Genomic DNA, 19,925 nt, shown 5'->3' on the forward strand with positions numbered 1-19,925 from the left:
CAATGAGGGTGGTGGAACACTGGAACAGGTTGCCCAGAGAGGTAGTAGATGCACCATCCCTAGCAACATTCAAGGCCAGGCTGGCTGGGGCTCTGAGCAACCTCGTCAAGTTGAAGGTGTGCCTGCTCCTTGCAGGGGGGTTGGACTAGATGACCTTTAAAGGTCCCTTCCAACCTTAACTATTCTATTCTAAACTAATCTAGTTTAAACAACCGTTTTAATTATTCTGCCTGATACTGATATCTGATTGATACCTGTCCTTACCACAAAGTGGAAAAGGGTCTTTCAGAAGCTACTGAAGATGCAATTAAAAAATGAAGCTGCTGGAAGTTTCCCCTTTATCAGGTGGACTTGGCCAAGTCTAGAGCAGACCTGCTGCTGGCCAGGGCCGAGCCAATTGGTGACGGAATGTTCAGTGATAACGCTTCTGCCATAACGTATTTAAGAAGGGGAAAAATAATTTTAAAACAGATAAAAGTTCTGAAGAAGCAGAAGCGGGGACAGAGAGGGGGAGGCGCGAGCCTTGTGTGCCTTGCAGCCCTCACCCTCTGGCCTCCTCCCGGATGTCGTCTGGGCCCAACTCGGCCCGGCCTGGCTGCAAGAAGTGGAGAGGAGATGAGATGTGAAGAGAACCTGAGAGGCGTCTGCCTGAGCCGGTTGTGAAGAATTTCTTGTGAGAGGAACGGCTGCAGATGCCAAGGTCAGTGAAGAAGGAGGGGGAGCAGTAATGCTGCTCCCGGCAGAGATTCCCCTGCAGCCCGAGGTGCAGCCCATGGTGAGGCCGGCTGTGCCCCTGCAGCCCATGGAGGCCCACGCAGGAGCAGAGATCCACCTGCAGCCCGGGGAGGACCCCACTCTGGGGCAGGCGGATGCCTGAAGGAGGCTGTGGCCCATGGAGGGCCCGCCCTCGGGCAGCTGTTCTGGAGGGACTGCACCCCATGGAAAAATGACCCACACTGGAGCGGTTTATGAAGGACTGTAGTCCGTGGGAGGGACCCCAGGCTGGAGCAGGGGAGGGATGTGTTCTTCCCCCGAGGAGGAAGGAGCAGCGTAAAGCAACAGGTGATGGTCTCACCGAAACCCCCATTTCATATTCCCCGCTGTCCCCTCAAGGCGGGAAGGAAGTAGACATAATTCAATATAAAGTTAAGACCAGGAAAAGGAACTTCTGGGGTAAAATTACTTTGTTCTCTTTCTCATTATCCTGCTTTGGCTTTAATAATAAATAAATAATTTTCCCCAAGTCAAGTCTGTTTTGCCCGTAACGGTAGCTTTAAGAATCTCTCCCTGTCCTTCTCTCAGACCTCGAGCGTTTTTTTCTTACATTATCTCTCCCTATTCCCTTGGAGGGTGGGGGGAGTGAGAGGGAGACTGCATAGCTTGATCCCTAGCAGGGCTAAACTACGACATCATCCTATGGATTTTTGAAGGGCAAAATCAACAAAAAAAAAGAGGTTTAGAATGAAATTCTGAAAATAAAGGTATTCTGGACGCATCATGAGTTTGGAAACACAATTAGAAAATATTCTTGTCAGAGACTGCGAAGCGTGATTGCCAGAGAACTTCCTGGCCTGAGCGTTTGCAGGGGCGTGAGTGTCTGCTGGCTATTCACAGTATTACTAAGTGGAGAATCTAGGTCACTTAAAAAAGTTACCGATGGATGGCTTTTGAAGCAAAATACTTGAAAATTTTTTTCCTTCGTACTTCAGGTCTCATTTAAGAGGGTTTGGTTTTGTTCTGGTTTCTGAATGTGAAGTGCTGTGGTCTGTGTATGCACCTTGTCTCCTTTGTTGGAGAGAAGGGAGACCTTTTCCAAAGGAATTTGCAGAGCCAGTGTTTTTAAGCCTGTTTAGCTAAGCAGCAAAGGAAACCAGAGACACAGGCACTTTTAAATATGAAGTTATATAAATTCCTGCTCTACTTAAGGGATGTTTCAGACTGGTGTAGGAGATTCCTCATAAACCATAATTCTCTTAAATCTCAAAAGGCTATCGTTTTTGGGAAATAAAACTATTTTTCATTTGTTTGATTTTCTCACAGGTGCCAAGATGAGTGTCCAGTGGGAACCTATGGAGTGCAATGTGCTGAGACCTGCAAGTGTATGAATGGTGGGAAATGTTACCATATTAGTGGTGCCTGTCTCTGTGAACCAGGATACACTGGAGAGCACTGTGAAACAAGGCTTTGCCCCGAGGGAATTTATGGTCTCAAGTGTGATAAAAAGTGTCCTTGCCACATGACCAATACCTGGAGGTAGGCTTTACACCCTTTAGCCTGTTTTGTTTTCCTATATAGAACATAGAAATACAAATATAATCTGAAAATAAATATTTCCTGATTTTTCTAGTACTTAATGCAAATGGAAGCAGCCAAAGAGTATTTGGTATTCTCTACCCATATCAAGAAAGAGCATGTCAACCCAAAAGAGCTTCTGAATTTTAGTACTTGCAACTACATTTGGTCTTAATATTCACCTCTGTATTTAGTCTCTGACCCATGAAATAAATGTTAAGACAAAGTGTGATCTTTTCCTATGTTTACAAAATGTATAAATCATTATATTGTTCACTGTATAGTCAGTATCCTGAGAAATTACTGAATTGGAATAAATGGAGGTATAGTCTTACAAGTTGGGCATGAGAGGAGAATCCATTTCTCTCTCTTCCTCTCTCTCTGTATAGATATATAAGAATTGGTGTAGGTGACTATTTTAGTACAAAAATTCCAAAACCTTACCAATTGTAAATCTAGGTTTCAAAAGTACTTTTTTTTTTTTGTCATTTAAATGGATTTTCTAGCAAACAGCTTAAAAATCTGATCCCTGGAAACGGAAGGAAAATAGTTTTCCATTTGGCTTACCTTTTACCATCTCTACTTATTCAGGCGGTAATGAGTCCTGGTTTTTCATTTTTTTGTGTCTTTGTGGGTTTTGCAGTGTTTCAGCATATTGTTATGAAAACCTGGAAAATAGCTTTTTGGAGACAAACTTTTAGCTGTGAGGGAGGAATGTCAGATGTCGGTCGAGGCAAGCCAACATATTTATAGAACAATTCTGGGCAGCTTTCTTCTGTTACAAAACACAGTTTTTCTGATGAAATAGTTTGGTCATTGTGCTTTCTCTTATGTAGTCACTTATACTTAATTGCATTACTAATCACAGTACCTCAGATAAGGTTTGTGAGCATAACCTGAATTTCTGCTGTTGAAAATAGCTGTGAAAGAAATTTGCAGAAACTATTGGCTGCCGCATAGAATGCTGCTGTATGTTGTATATAAGACGCACTTCTCCTCCTAGGTAAAACAAAAGCCTTTGGTCAGAATTTAGCAGTGCTTTTAAAGCACTCAAGCATATACATGGAAATACTTGTTCTCTTAGGCCTCCATGAAAAATTACTTTGTGGATTGCCTGAGTTGTTCAACATACCTTTCGTTGACAAACCACGTGACAGCAAATGGAATTCTTTTCACTTTCCATCCATATGCTTTCACAGTTGTGTGCTTGCACTTCTGTTTATCCCATTTACTTGAAATGTCTTTTGAAAAAATACAGATTTTTTGACATAAAATTGAGCAGTTTATTCATTGGGCAATGTCTTCAAGAATAAATGGCGCCATAATGCTGACCTGTGTAGCTCTCAGATTATGCTAGTAGACCAAATACTATTGTATTATGAATTATAGTTAGCTGTTTTCCTGAAAATTTGTCTGCAGACTGTTGTAGCAGCCTTGTTTAACAGGAACGCATTACACTGTATAATATTTCTGATATTACAGGGATTACTTCTGATTCATGTTCAACACAGCTGTTCCTTCATTTATACCACTGGAAGACAGCTTGTGGTCAAATAGGATCACAAATGTTCACATGTAAACAGCAGCATATGGCTGTTCTTTTTTTGAATGTTTTCCCCTCTGTATGGAAAATCAAAGGGAACTTAACAGCCTTGTAGGTGTAGGAGCATATTTACAAGGGGACAATGATCTATGAGGAAAACAAAGATTTTCATGCCTTGACAAGTGTGTTTTTCATATATAGGTTCCTTCCCTCTGGGTCAGGAAGATATTAAGACCACCAAATAACAGAAAGAAAAGGGCATCTGAGTAGTGATATAGAAGACAAAGCTCCCTGCAGACACTTTATGCTTTTGAGAATCTTTTGAGAAGCCAGTTGTGTCTGGCTGATTCACTAAATATGAATCAGCCAGGAGATAACTTTTTAAGCACATCAGGGAATATCCTCATCCCTACTAGTCTACCACAAGTACTGTTTGGGTGGGCTGTAGCCGAAGGATCTTCTTCATAGCATGAACCCATTTAGCAGCAATGTAGCAACCAGTAATGCCAGGGCACAAAAAAAGAGGGTACAATTCCTTCTTCAAATATGTTGTGTGTTTGTAGGTCTGGGATTTTGTTAGAACTTCTAGAGGGCTTGATACTGTAAAAGCTTTTTTCACCTTGGTATGACCGCTGGTTTAGATATTCACGAAGAGGAGCTGTTGGTAGGCCTAGAGCCCTAAGTTATTGCTTACATTCTTGGTATTCATAGATATAGAAATGAAATAAGGGTTAGTTAAAAAAAACTTAGCACCAAAAAATACTACTGTAAAATGTGTACATAAGTTGCAGTATACATGTATATGTCTAGCCATTTTCTTCAAATACTTAAAGATACAAAAAATTATGATAAACCATAGTTCAAAAATGTATATATATTTCTATTACTTTTTATGATTGAAGAAATTGCATAAAAACAGCATTTACAATAATTCATAATTTGCATTTTGGGTAGGCTAAGCTAGAGGGATTTCACTGCTGCTGTTTGTTGATGGCAGCTCCTGGGAATGAAAGGCAAGCTTGTTCTTGTTCTTAGCTGTGTCGGCAGTATTTATTAAATGCTTCGTAAAGGGTTAGGTATAGAGATACTTGAGAGATTTTTATTCTTTTTGAGGGATCCAGAGGGCAGCAGCACATAACAACCCTCTTGTGCCAAGAGTTTTTCCAGAAATAGCTCTTCTCTATTGCATCCTTTAATATATGTGACACTATGATTTTTCCCTTTTTGTTCAATGGCCAAGAATGAAACCAGAGTGAGCACTACCTGGCTGAGACTAAGACCACATAAAACACGCTTCCTCAGTGTGGCACACTGAGCTAGTGGGAGCAGGCCTGTGTCCCTGCCACTTCCATCCACAGTTTGTGGGGCTTACAGAAACTTCTCATTCTGAAGTTCCAGTTTGCAGGAGTGAGTGAAAGCCTAAACCACTTCTAGACTAGGTTTTATCACGCCTTTACTCAAATGGCACCTTAGGATCATTCAGAAAATGTAAAAGGAGCAGACTATGGCTGCATATTTATCTAGAAGTTTGCAAAGGGTATTTGTTACACCTATGTTACAGCACATGAAGGCGTTTCAGGTTGTTGTCCAAGCTAAACTTGAGATGTCCTTTTTTTTTTTTTTTTTTTTTTCTTCTTGTAAACTCTTTCTGTGATCTTTCACCACTGCTTCACACCTATAGGTAAGATCAGCTGGGGTGATTCTGTATCACCAACTGATTTGGTATAGTTCAGGCTGGAATTAGGGTTTATTCATGACATGAGCTCTAATGGGGTTTATTTTGTGTCATGCTTTTTTGAGATACATGTATAGGGTTGAGTGGAATTTTATTATTTGATACATGCTTAATTCATATAGTGTGAGTCTGTTTTTAAAGTCAAGATTAGGGCATTTTGCAATTTTACATTTTTCTAGTGGATTTATAAGTACATATATGAGAGCTTTTCATGGAAATTTTATATTACATGGGATGCTGCGGAGTTTGGTAGGATGTTGTAATAGTGAAACACCTATATAAATTACGTCAAAAACATTAAGTTCATCTAAGTCCATCAAGTATGTAATATCAACTACCCACAAGACTTTTTGTTTCTGTACAGAGTAGGGGGTTGTATTTCCAGAAAGTGTGAATAAAAGACCAGGAATAAAAGCAGATGTATGGGAAGTATCTCTCAGCATCTCTTTATTTCCCTATCTTAATATATAAATCTTATTGCCAATTAAGCTAACTGCATGTGAACCCATCAGAGAGATTCAGAAGCGCTCCAGCTTCCTACATTTAATTACAAAATATGGAATACTAATTTTGGTGTCAATCAATATATGTGCAAGTGTGCCTTAGTAACACTGACTGGGAGGCACAGAATATCAATGCTTCTGCTTCATTGCCCAATGCTTGCTCATGTGTGTGGTCTCCCACTCTTCTGAAAGAAAAACAACAGCAAACAACACTGAGATTTATGTCTTAAAATGATGGTACAACTTATTTTATGTTTTAAAAATATACTAGTTCGTGTCCTAATGACTGTTCAGTTGTGAATTAAAAATTCTTTTCATGTTCCTTGCCCTGCATTCTTCCACTGATAAGAAATGTGGGAACTGGATCCAAAATGCCACTGGGTGCTTACAGGAAGTTAGGAATAGGGGACAAATCTTATTATGTTGCTGCATCATGAGTTTTCATAATTTTGCATGTATTTTATATGATAATATTACATTTCAACTTATTTCACGGCAGGTATGCATATAACTGAACAAATAACAAGAACTGTTCGACTGTGAACACCATGAGTTTTGAACCATTTCTGCATACATCATTTAGTTGAAAAGACTTTTCCTCTCACTTCATGTAAATAGGCTTAATACTGTCAAAGAGACTTCAATAGCTTCAAGACCCCCAAGTTCTTATGATGTTGTAGTGTATGCAATAATATATAGACAGTAGAATGCATAATGACATTCCAGCCTTTATAATTAGTACTTTCCTTCAGCCTTTATAACTAGTACTTTCCTTGATCAGCAGTATGTTGTCAGTTGGTTGTATATTTGGCAATAGGAAACTCGTAGTTAGACAAGAGTAGTCCTTGAGTCCAAGAGCAGTTGCAACTAATACTGCATTCCCTTGTTATGCCGCAACCTTTTAAAAGAATATTGATGATACTTAGATAACTACTGCCTAAAAGTGCAGTAGGTATTTTTCAAACTTTCAAACGGTCGGAAAAATACTCAGTTTCAAACACACACCCACACAAGGAATTAGCAAATCTTGCAAAATCAGCCTCTTGTCATGGGTCATTTAATACATCTAGACAAAGGCACATTTTTTTTTCCAGCACACTTAAAGGAACTTCACTTCAATCAGTGGCAGACAAATATCTTTAAACAGTCTTCCCTTTGTAAATATATTGGATTTGGATATTAAGGCTTTCCTTTGCTGAGAATTAAGCAAGTGCTTTGTCTGCCAGAGTGCTACAGAGTACCCCATTGTGCCCGCTTTTCCAGCACATATATCTTTGCACAGCTGATGATGTCCATTTGTTATGAGGCAACAGCTGTCTGACTGGCCCTTCAATAAAACTGCTGTTCCAGGTAGGGACAGCTGGTGTGCCACCAGGTATGGCCAACATAGGGGAGATACTCTCCAAAAGGTCACTGCTCTGATGGTGTATCTGACTTCTGCCCAATGGAAATTATTTTGTATTATCCCTGGAGAGATGACAGTTGTTCTTTTTTCAACCAGTGATTCAAAGAAAAGGGCATACTTGCTACTCACTCGGTCCTGTGTTATTATTTTGTTTTAGATGCCACGCTATTATACCAAAGCATCGTCTTTCCCAGACAGTATGCTGCTGGGTTTGGGCAGTGTTGCGAAAATGATCCCATTATACTTGGAATGGAAACCTAACAATACTATTTTCGGGAATTTAATGGTTTAACCACCTTAATATTTGTAACTATGGATATCTATTATATGGTAAAAACTGTGTTTCAGATAGGTTTTTTTTCAACTAGCTACAGAAAAATGATACCTCTTCTTTTCTTTCCATGTACTCCCAGAATGTCTGTTTGTTCTAGGATGTAATATTTCTTGTCTTAATTGGCATGCATTCATATATACATATACAACAACCTTTGTTTTGTGGTTTGGGGAGTAAAATCATCTCTATGTATAGCATGCAAGATCCTTTATGCAACTTATCTATAACAGCATTTTGTTGTCTGGAAAAAAAATATTGGTGTCGCGTTTAGTCCTAAATTATTTATCCTTTCATCCCCTTCTGGCAGCTGTCACCCTATGTCTGGGGAATGCTCCTGCAAGCCCGGCTGGTCTGGACTCTACTGCAACGAGACGTGTTCCCCAGGATTCTATGGCGAGTCGTGTCAGCAGATCTGCAGCTGCCAAAATGGTGCTGACTGTGATAGCGTGACTGGGAAATGCACCTGTGCCCCTGGATTTAAGGTAAATAAGTCTCACTTTCACAGTCCATTTTTAACTCCACTGGCTTTAGCTCTGTGCTAAAGGCACAGATTCTTCAAGGTGCCAGAGTGTCCTTTCTCCACCACAGCAAAAGAGAGGTAAAGATATTTAGGTACAATTGGGTGTGTTGTAGAGATAGAATTTGTGATTGGTTCTCAGTACTGAAATTAAGCCATTTTAAGAAAGGAAGGTTAGTCGCTTTATAAGACACTGAGGCTGTGCTGTTGAGGTGTAAATAAAGGGAGGAACGGTAGGTTTCTGTCATTATCTTGTTGTACCAACTCCTCATGAGCCGTCTAGAGAATAACTACACAAAGACATTTGTTATTACGGTTCAGGACAGGTGGTTCTGCAGGTTTTACACACGTTTGCTGTTACCTGTGCACTGGATGCTGCTGTCTTACTGTGTTTTGGTTTCATAAAGGGCTTCTTTATTGCTGAAAATACTGCCCATTGATCTGACTAAGTGCTGTTAGCTATATGATCTGAGGTGTCTCAGCAAATAGAGAACTAATGCTTACTGTGAACTTAAGAAGCATGAAGGACTGACTCTCCCTTAAAATTCTGGATAATGTAGTGACAGCCTAAGGTGGTCATGGACTTGTAGCACCTAAGTCAAGTCTAGGTCACGTATTAGTTATATTGTCTGAACCTCCTCAAATAGTTTTTAGACTCTATTCTTGTATAATTCAGGGTGCTGCTTGTGGTACTCCTTGTCTTCCGGGGACATATGGAGTAAACTGTTCATCTGTGTGCAACTGCAAAAACGGAGCCATCTGTTCACCAGTAGATGGTTCTTGTGCCTGCAAAGCAGGTAAGTGTCTCTTCAGATTAATTTTCTTTTACTGTGTTCATAAAATGAAATTAAGTTTTTGAAGTAGAGAAGAAAAAATAAAAAGTAGACCAACTTGAACGCCACTTTATACTTACGCTGCTCTGGGAGGCAAAAACTAGGAAGACATCTGCTCAGAGAACAGTATGCGTACCATGTGTTTGTGTGTCCTTGATGCAGTTCTCAGTGGGCTGGATGCTGTGGCTGGGTGAATTACTAGTTTTTACCGTGGGATGGGTCACCAGTTGTCTCTTGTAGCAGTGCTATGGTCTGCTGGGAGGACTACTGGTATGCCATTTATCTGCCAGCCTTCCTAGTCAAAGTACATAGCCCTGTTTCCCTTCAGCCATCTCTGGCTGCCGCCCTCGCCCCTCTCAGCATCACAGAAGCACAGACTTCTTCCTGCTGGTTTAGCACTGATGTTGATATCTACTGGCAATTTTTCCTATTCCAATACTATTTTCCTCAGCAATCATCTGACAAAACCTTACATAACCCCCTTGCCAGCCTATGCCCTTTACTTTTCCCTGCTTCTGCGAGAAACTTTCTGAATCTCCTAGTATTAGTGCAAGTGAATGCACATTCCTCAGTCCCCCTGCCTGGCTTTCTTCTCTCAGGAGTAATTTTGATGATCAGTGTACCTCCACCAGAAACTGTGGGCCTGCCTTTGTTTGGAACAAAGATGTCTCAGACATCTTCCAGCAATGGTTCTGCAGAGATCTTTTCCCATATAAAGGTCTACAGGTCCCTGTTCAACCCAAAATGTGGTACTAAACGCTGCTTAAAGATCAACTCTTGCAATCCACTTGTTCTCTTTTTCATTTCTGCTGTGAGGAGGGATTTAAAGTCCAGCGTCCCTCAGCTGTGATGATGGATTCTGAGAGGGGTAGGCTGTTGAATGCTCCCAGGCAAATCCCACGCCCAGCCTACATTGTAGACACCCTTGTCTAAAAATTTTTTTCTAAAAATGCATGGAGATTGGGAGTAGGGGAGAAGTGTTAGAGTTACCTAGACAAATAGCCACTAAATTTGTCAGGGACTGATACAATTAAATCAGTCATGTAGCAAATGTGGAGAGTTTCCAACTTCTACTCTTGCCAGAGACCGTGGAACTAATTTAACTGTTAAAGTGGTAGCTGCTACTAAGTAGTAACTTAATGTTAAGTAACTACTGCTGCTAAGTAGCTTGGTTGCGAGGAGAAAAACTATTCCTTGAGCAATGCATAATCCTATCCTATGCATCGTGCAGTTTTAGTTATATTGTGATGAAAAAGGATAGCAAATGGTGAAATTAAATGAAAGCCAGATACTTGACATGTAAATGAAGGAAATTTATATATTCTGGAAAGACACTTGAGAGAAAGTGTCTCAATTTTCTAGCTAGCACAGTATAACATTTTTTCCCAAAATGACCCCAAATTTCAAAGTTATCGATCCAGGGCATGAGGCAGCTTCATTTCAATACATGTGTTTTGCGTAGTCTATTGATTAGGCTCAGTGCAGAATTATTTTTCTTTTCACTTACTGTAAACAAGGTACAAAATTAGAAACTTGGCTTGTGTCATTGCTGATGATAACATATGACTGGCTCACGCCGTTTCTCTTGTATGCAATAGATGATCACATTTTTAAAAAATGTATTTACATTTTTGTCTATCCAGTACGGTCTGTAAATCATTGCTATCAGGCATAATCTGTGGTGAATTAGGAAATATTCTGAATTTTTTTCAGGCTATGCCTTAAAACTTTCAGTATATATTAGTACATCTCAGTGTAATTTCAAGGTGTATCTGTTTTCATTTCAGATCTTCCATCAATTGTTTTTGTATGTTGGCACCCATCTGCGAATGTGTGCTGTGCACAGATGTTACAAGGTGCCCTTGAGCACATTTATTCAAACCTGGACAAGTCCTCAGCTGAAACTGCTGATACTACCCTGTAGTTAGTGTTACCCTGGTATTGCCCATCTCTGAGAGCTGCCACATGGTAGACAGAGGGAAATATCCTCAAAGAGGAATAGGAGAAAGTCTGATTAATTTGTCTCTTTAATTCTTGGTTTTGGCAGGTTGGCATGGTGTAGATTGCTCAATAAATTGTCCCAGTGGTACCTGGGGACTTGGCTGTAACTTAACTTGCCAGTGTCTTAACGGAGGGGCTTGCAATGCTCTGGATGGAACCTGTACCTGTGCCCCAGGCTGGAGAGGAGAAAAATGCGAACTCCCTTGCCAGGTAGTTTAATACATTTACTGAATTTTGCACTGTAGGGTAATACTGGGCAGGGGGATGCTCCTGTCATTCTTCTGACTTAGTGGGGATAAGTACCTAAGGAGCACTGCACCTGGTAGCCCGTACACGACTGGGTTCAAGATCGGGCACATGAGCAACAATTCCTCTGGAAGAACTCCGCTGTGCAGCACACCAAAGCACACAGAAAGTGCCTACACAAAATGAAGATGCATAGATGAACCCTTTTTCTGCTTTCAGACTTTAAAGTCTCAAACTTTTCACCAGCTCCTTTAAAATTCATTGAAAAACACAAAACCAATTTTTTCCCTCTTTGTCAAGGATCAAATGCTATCCAAACTGCTTCTGTTAAACTACTTTAAGTAAAAATGATGAGTGAAAAAATGTACCAAAAATATATCCTGCATCAAACAACATAATTTTAATTAAATTAGCTTATATCTGTGGAACAGTAGGAGTGAAGACTTTTAATTCCTTCTCAGTCAGACATGAGAAGGCACTCTTACTGCCCAGTCGCATGATAGATATTTGCTTTTCTATTGGGGCTTTAACTTCCACTATCTCACAGACTTTAAGAAGTGCAAAATTAGAAATCATTGTGTTGACAAAGGCATGCTTGTCATCAATTCTGTTGCGACTTGTAATCTGTAGTTTGGCGAAGTCATAAAGATATATGATTTCAAAATTTAAACAATGGTAAAATTCAAAACTGATTTGTTTTATTATGTAACTGTTTGGTTTCAATTAGATTTCATACACAAAAATGGATTTTTTTTTTTCTTTAAAAAAAAAAGAAAAAATTTCAGGAATTCCCTGAACTAAACATAAACCTTGTAAATTCCCCTCCCATATGTTATTCAAGCTTCTGTTAGTTTATACTAGCTCTACTGAGCAATAAGATGGTAGGAGTGGCTGAACTATAACATAAGACTGGAAACCACACCTTTGTTTTGAATGAGAATTTGTTCTGTTGAAATGCTCTCAGAATACTCAGAAGTGATTTTTTGGGAGTTTTTGGTTTTAAGATGAGGTAAAGCACAGAGTGATACAGTAAGTATTCCAAAATATTCTGGAAAGCTGATTAGAGTACCATCTGTGCATGTTTATGCAGTGTTTCCAACAATGCATCTCCATCAGAAGACACATTTTTCTTTTTCTAAAGCAGCTTTGCTGCTACGACAATCACTTAGTGTCTGATTCAGAAGAATGATGAGATCTCTCAGGCTCCATTACCTCTTCCAAAACTAACTTATTAAATAGATAGGTATTGTTTCATGGCATTTGTTTCACTGTTCCAAATTTAGCAAAATACTGCTTAAAACCGTTTCTATATCAGATAATTTAGCATGCCCATGCTAATTGTCTTGCGCTCTCTCTATGTCATATGATGTCCATAAGCATTTACGTATTTCAAGCACATATTCTGCCTCAAAATTCCAGAACATGAGAATAAACAGAAAACTAATTCAGATGTGTCCAGTGTTGTCTGATTTTTTTTCTTCTTTGAGCAGAGAGTTTATTTAAATCTATGTGTTTCAATTTGTTTCAATAACTTCAGAAAATTAGTATTACTGCACAGATTGTTAGTCAAGATTTAACTGAAGTTCAGACTTCAGTCCAAATACATAGCAGACTAAAAATACCACTTTTCAACAACATATTTGAGGATTTTGTTTATTTCCAAATCTGATTATGTGCAAACGAAATGCTTAATCTTTTCTTTTTCTCTATGTAAAAATGTATTGTTGAGATAAGCAAAAGGCTCCTTATACTCAAGTAATGTAAGATGTTGTTCTACTTTAGGCTTGGAAGGCTGGGAATCGAATAGCTGAATCCTGTGGAACTCAGTAGAAATGTAGGCATGAACATCAAAAAACAGCAGATGAATTTCCATATAGGTTTTATTGTGATTGTTAATGTGACTGAGACCAATTTTTAGCATCAAATTTAGATTTTAAACTTGACGTATTTTTTTTTCCTTTTATGCCTTTTCTGTGGGTAACTCCAAAAGTCTTACTTTAAATTATACTGTCTTTTTTCCATGTGTTTTAATTTGGTTTTGACACTTTTTCTGTAAGATCAATTTACTATTGTAGTTTGCCTTGTTTTGAGAATGCAGTTGTAAAGATTTTGCTCTTTTCAGTTTCTCGGATTGATTTTGTGTGGAATTACTCCCAAATGTATGTGCCACCTTTTATGGAAGAAGCAGAAAAGGCAAATTCAAATGTTTAGATGTAGTTCGGTGAAAATCAGCTGTGGTCTTTTGGCACAGCTGGATACACCAAGAACGGTGTTCAACTTGTAACTTTAATCTCTCTTGTTGGTTCAAAAAATTTTACATAGACAAAAAATAATTTTGTTTTGTGTACTGCATCATAGCCAAATAGCTTAACTTTTTAACATAATATATGCTGTAGTGCGGAAGGAAGGATTTTTAATCAAAAGAAAGTAATACAGTTTGCATTGTTTATGCAATAAACTTCACATTGAAGTTCTATTTTAATCTAATGTTTTGCTAATCTTTTTTTTTAGAAATTGTGGCTTTATGTGCTATCCTTTTTGACCAACACATAGAGAACTCAGGGTCTGAGGCCAAAAGGAGACTGAGTTACTCTCCCATTGAGGGACCTCCAGGTCCTGGAGCAGGAACTCAGCTATAAAGGAAATTAGAAGGATAGTATAATAATCTTTCATTGCACTCTCTGATAGTGTAGGTTACTGTGTTCTGGATCACTGTCTCCAGGTCTGTTAGTCTGGGATTTTTCAAGACAATGTAATTCATTCTTTGTCTTCACCTCTTAAATGAAAGAATGAAAATGCAGGATGCTAAAATGTTCCAAAAGCCAGAAATGTTTTAAATTAAGAAATCAGATTATGGAATCAGGACAGATCTGGGGTTGCTTTTTGACTGACCATAACTTGCTCTCCTCTAACTCCCAGTTGTCATCATCTCTGGGTTATGTTTATTTTGTTGTCACAGGACGGCACATATGGTATGGATTGTGCTGAACGCTGTGACTGCAGCCATGCGGACGGTTGTCATCCCACCACGGGTTACTGTCGCTGTCTACCGGGATGGTCAGGTACGAAAGAGACTGTCTTGAAGGCCAATAAGAGTTTCCACTATGGTGGGACTTGGTCTTACCTTTTGTTTTTGTGGTTAGAGGAGGAGTATTTGAGGTTGGAAGGAGAAAAGGGCCAGTTCTGTGGCTACTGTGTCCCTTCTGTGATTCACAGGCCTGGAAACTTTGTTGAGCATGGGATCTGCAGAAAACTGGCAATAGAATGGGAAATCTTAAAACCTGGGTGCGTCGACAGTGTAGTTTCTTATGAAAGTGGTGAATACTGTACATACTCAAGGTTGGCTGGCAGTTTTAGAAGGTAGAGCATCACATCCAGGAACTCAAAAAGCTTTGCTCAGGCAGTCAAGAAGAGGATAAATCGTGCAGAAGCTGTGCTGCCCTTTGAGTTTCTCAAACTTTTGAAAAAATTAAGTTTCTCTGCATATATTTTGTTCTCTGTGAAAATTGTTGCACTTTTTCCACAAAGTTGCTCCAGCATTTTCATTGTGGTTTTAAGTACTATATACATTTAATTATTCATAAAAATTTGTGTTTGACACTGTTGTTGCACTCTCTTATTTGTGGAAAGCAAGATTTTTTTTTGAAAATATGACGAAACTATGCAGAAGAGCAAGCTATCATGAAATGTTCCCTTTTTCTCTAGGAGGTAGTTTTAGTTGTCACATAGATTTCCAAGCTCTAAGTGTTAGGAAAACTCTTTGATCTTTCTCAAGCTTACATTTGGATCTGCTCAAAATATGATTTCTTAAATTAATAAATGTATTAACCAAAGAATACTCACATTAAGAACATGTGAGCAGTTGCTGATCTTGAGCAGCCATGGTGTAGTTAGAGCTTTTCACAAGTTTCAGATGTACTGCTCAAAATACCTCTTGTGAGTTACCTGAAACTGAGATAAATCATCAGGGACCAAAAGTAGATTAATGAATGAAGTCAGATTAAAGTAGATACTTTTGAAAGGCCATACTGAAAATTTAGCAACTTTTTGTAATAGGTTATAAAAATTACCTAGCTAGTGTGATACAACTGACCTGGGATGTGACAGAGGCTTCAAGCATAGCACAAACCTTGGCTGTGGTATTGAACTCAGGTACTGAAAAAGAGACAATATATTTGCCTCTAGTGAAATCTTATTTCATCTTCATGTTTAGGAAGGAAGAAGATTTTGCTAGAAAGAGACTTCATGCGTGATTATAGATAAAACTAAGTGTCCATCCCTGGATGATGTCATCACAACAGTGTGTGCAGCAGACTAGTTTCAACATGTTGGTGATGTCTAGACACACCATATGACATTAACGGCATAGTTTGCTTTATTCTCCATGTCTGGAAGAATACTCCTCCCACACTCTACATGTCAGAGCAGTAGCCGTGAGGAGTCTGATCTTTGTGTGGATACTTATATTTAGAAGGATTTTTAAAAAGGAGAGAATCCTTTAGAAACAGGTTCTCAAATAGCTGTACTGTAACATTACATTGCAGAGATAGCATTACGTTGTAGGATTAAGAAGAGAGGCCGTATACATATTTGGATGCATAATAGGTGGAGAAGCAGATGGAGGATTTGTGAAAATATAGGAAGGTACTAAAATGCAACAAATTATATTAGAGTAGCTTAGATTTTTTTTTCTGTTAGAAAGTAACCATCAGACAGACTTATCATCAGCCACCAGACAAAAAAAAAAAAAGGAGAGAGAAAAACTGGTTTTGGATCAGTCTAATGCTTATCTGACCCGAATGAAGGATTTATTTGTTAAAAAAACATTGGAAGGGTAGTTTTAAAAAATAAATACATTTGAAGAACCTTAAAAATGTGAACTTGTGAATCTTTTTTCTTTTTCAACAAGAATAAGTTGATAAATCCAAGGTGAACTTTCCCAAATGCTTTGATACCACCAAAATTATATAAAGTTTCTGAAAAGTATTTTAAATGTCGTATTTTTCTCAGCCCTGTGAACAGGGCAGCTGTCTACACTTTCCCCAGGGGAATAGTTTATATAACTTTGCAGAAGTAAATGAAGAGTGGAAGATTTTTCCCTTGCTGGATGACATAGTTGTGCCATAATGCTGGGGAACGGGAAACATGCTGCGTGGGGAGGCGGGGAATCACTAGCCTGGTACAGTGCGTGTTCCTTTGGGTAGCAAGGGAGCTCTGAGCTGCTGGAGTGGGCACAAGTGCTACTGTCATGTACCAAAAGGTAGCCTAGCTAACATGCTACCCTTTACTTTAGTCTCAGGGTATAGCTACAGCTGAGCATTGGTTCAACAATAATATGCTGTATGGTTTAGTTTTTTGAAGTAGTTTTTTCTTTATTTTTGAACATGCCCAATGTATTAACTTCTACTTCTTAGGTCCTAGTTGTGAATGAAAGTTTAACTTCAGTCATTGACTATTGTGTTGTCATGAGCTGTTCTAAAACTCAAGAAATAATTAAAATTGGTTTAATTAGGTTCTGGTTTAGTTTAGGGTTTCTATTTTTAATGCAGGTTCTGTTGCCTGGGAGGATACTTAGATTTTTCGTTCTAAGCAAAAGTGACTTCGTTTATAGGACTCTTGTTAGAAATTCTACCCTCTCTGTAGTTTACACCAAGTGCTCTCTGTACAGCAACCCAATTCTGCTTAGAAAAGCGAGAGTTAAGGGTGATGTTTTTTCCTGGCAGTCTGACCATTCCATCACGTTCCAGGAGCCACATGACAGAATGGCACAAATGAGAAACATCCGCCCACGCAGAGGATGATGTCTGCCCCAAATGCTCTCGTCCCTTGACATTTTCACTGTATCTTATAAATAACTTTTCTTTATTTGGAGAGAGCACAATGCCTAGACCATGGAAAGGAGTAAGAACCATTAAAATAGAAAGCAGAAGAAAGACCTAGACAAAGTACTCCCCCAATAGGTAATGATAATTAATTCTCCTAATAATTTATATGAAAACTTTGTTGTCTTCCATTAAAGAGCCACATCTCCTACTTCTCTCAACGACCACAATCCAGCAAGCACCATGGTAACTGTTAAATTCATCCCTTAATCTTATCTGTTCTGCAAGCAGCTGTCAAAATACACTTTTCAAAATTGCCTAATAATTAGAGAATTCATATTCTTGCAAACTGAGATTTCACATTAAAGATTGTAAAAAGAGCAAAGGTTTTTCTCCAGATAGTTTGTTTATTACTGTATTACAGCAACATGAATGTTACTGATAACACATTACTTTTGTGCTTTCTTGGGTGCAGTTCTGCTGGACCTTTCTGTTTGTGAAGAAATGTCATGTCACATGGATACAACATTTGTTATTTTAAAAATCAATTTAAAGGTTATGTGATGCCAGGGGTTATGAAATACCACTAGTCTGCTATCTGTACCAAAACAATAGCGTCAGTTTACGGAAAAGACAGATGCAGTAATATCAGTCTACATTTTACCAGCATTCATAGTATTCATCCATATGCTACAGCAGATAGGGTGTTGGTGACTTTTTGCTGCGCTGGACACCTGCTGATGCTAGTCAGATTGCCCATCACCAGATGTGTTGTTTCTGTGAGGAAGTGCTGTGTCTTTCCATGTGCTTCTCACATTATTTCTAAGAGGCACATTTGTTTCTGGATTATAACAGGGAGGACTGTCATCTGACACCCGCCCTGCTAATGCAAATAACCAGGTCCCCTGGGAAGCATGAACTGGAACTCTCCCTTGCTCCTTAGCTTTTAAAGTGTACACATTTTTTTCGCCTCCTACATAGAAGATAAAAGACATAATAGAGTACTGTCATGAGTCTCCCTTGCCTTAAGGCTGAGAAGGGAGCTGCTGCTGGAACAGTGTGCTTGGTGCTGGTACTCTGGTGTACCCAAGCCAAGAACCTCTTGCAAGAACATGGGTTTCCCTCCACCTTGGCCAACTTCCCCTGGGCTTCTGAAGCACGAGGTCCCATTGTGATGAATATTCAGTGTGCCACAAAATGAAATCATATGTGGGCACTGTGTCATGATAAACAGCCTGTTTACTTTGCAAACTTAGGGAGACAAATTCTTCAGTAAGAAGTCTGGCCTACCCCTACATCTGGACTTCACTGTGTCTGTATCTCTATTGCCTGTGCCTTGTGGTGGGTCAGTATGTGGAAGAAATACCCTCTTTTATAAGAAGAACTTTGAATCAGTAATTAAGTATATTTATTTTCTACGTATCAAGAAGGTAAGAAAAGAAGTATTATTTTCTTGTGGCTCCCTAAAATGTGGTAGATGAAGAGTATCACTGGAGCAGATGATAGTATGTAGCAATGGTATGGCCTTCAGAAACATTACCGGGGATATCTGAAAAGTGATCCTTCCACTAAAATTTGCAGATACTAATATTTGCCTTCAAACTCTGATACAGTGCTGTTTTTGTTGACAAGCTTTTGTAGCTGGCTTCCTACCAAAACTCACGGGCACAAACTGTCCTGCCGCCGTAGTGGAGAAGCAGCAGTCTGAACATCCAAAGAAAAATTTTCAATCCTTTCATTAGGTCCTTAATTTGAGACAGTTTTATTTTGTCTTCTGACTGTCTTCACCCAGGGAGCAAGGCACTTCTCTTCCCTTAAAGACAATGAGGGTACTTCTAAATAGTGCCCATAAAGTTTTTCACCACTTCCCTGTGTTGTTTCTCATCTTTCTTTGGGCTGCTCATCCATCATTTGACAGAGAAATAGGGAAGCGATTCTCACCATCAGAAGTCTTAACCTTTCTTGAACAGAAGTCATCTAGTGTTTTATTTCTCTCAAATGGGAAGGGTGAGATCTTGGACCATAATGGAAATATATCATTAGCTTTAACGACACAAAGATTTCCGCAAGTTTTGAGGGCTTGATCCTTCTCTTGTTTAGGCTATTGTATATCAAATTAGCTCTGATATATGAGAGGTACACCAGTATACAAATAGGTTTTATACTGGAAAGTTCCATGTGTTGTGAAGATAAATTGTATAGCAAATCCATGTTCTTTATGAAAAAAAGAAATCTTTTTAAAGTTCAGATAACTTTTTATCAGGCTAATGGAAACATAGTAAGCTGGAAAAGAGCACTTAGTCCAATAATAAATTCGCCTGAGAAGGTTGTAGGAAGTAATTGGTAGATTTTTTTCCCCTTTGAGTGCTAAAACAAATTAGCACTCCATTGATCTAACTTAGATGGATCGTTGAGTCTCAACTTAAAAATATAGCATAGGGAGTATGTAAACACTCTGCTAGCCCGGGCAGAAACGCTTATATCCGTAAAGAATTATTTACTTCATTCATGCAATTACGAATGCTGGGGGAATGCTGATTTAGATGTGAGGCCCCCAGCATAAAGCACTGGGCATTAAATGCATAAGCATTTCTTCAGAGCAGCTTAGCTGAAGTTTATCATGACCATTCAGCTATTGCCTAGCAACTTGTGAAGGCCATCAAAGAGCTCTTTGTCCATAGCTCTGGCAAAAAC

At 39.0% G+C, this 19,925-nt stretch overlaps 1 protein-coding gene across 1 annotated transcript in view; it reads left to right on the forward strand.

Annotated features, from left to right (window-relative positions):
- MEGF10 (multiple EGF like domains 10) overlaps window positions 1–19,925 on the forward strand; it is a 103,781-nt gene that overhangs the window by 61,009 nt on the left and 22,847 nt on the right. Inside the window, exons 9-13 of the mRNA XM_086770713.1 lie at window positions 2,041–2,253; window positions 8,120–8,294; window positions 9,006–9,126; window positions 11,210–11,373; window positions 14,369–14,471. Of these exons, the coding sequence (XP_086626839.1) occupies window positions 2,041–2,253; window positions 8,120–8,294; window positions 9,006–9,126; window positions 11,210–11,373; window positions 14,369–14,471 (776 nt within the window). The remainder of the gene's footprint in view (window positions 1–2,040; window positions 2,254–8,119; window positions 8,295–9,005; window positions 9,127–11,209; window positions 11,374–14,368; window positions 14,472–19,925) is intronic.

This window comes from Chlamydotis macqueenii, chromosome Z (assembly GCF_036417535.1).
Source record: "Chlamydotis macqueenii isolate bChlMac1 chromosome Z, bChlMac1.mat, whole genome shotgun sequence".
Taxonomy (NCBI): domain Eukaryota; kingdom Metazoa; phylum Chordata; class Aves; order Otidiformes; family Otididae; genus Chlamydotis; species Chlamydotis macqueenii.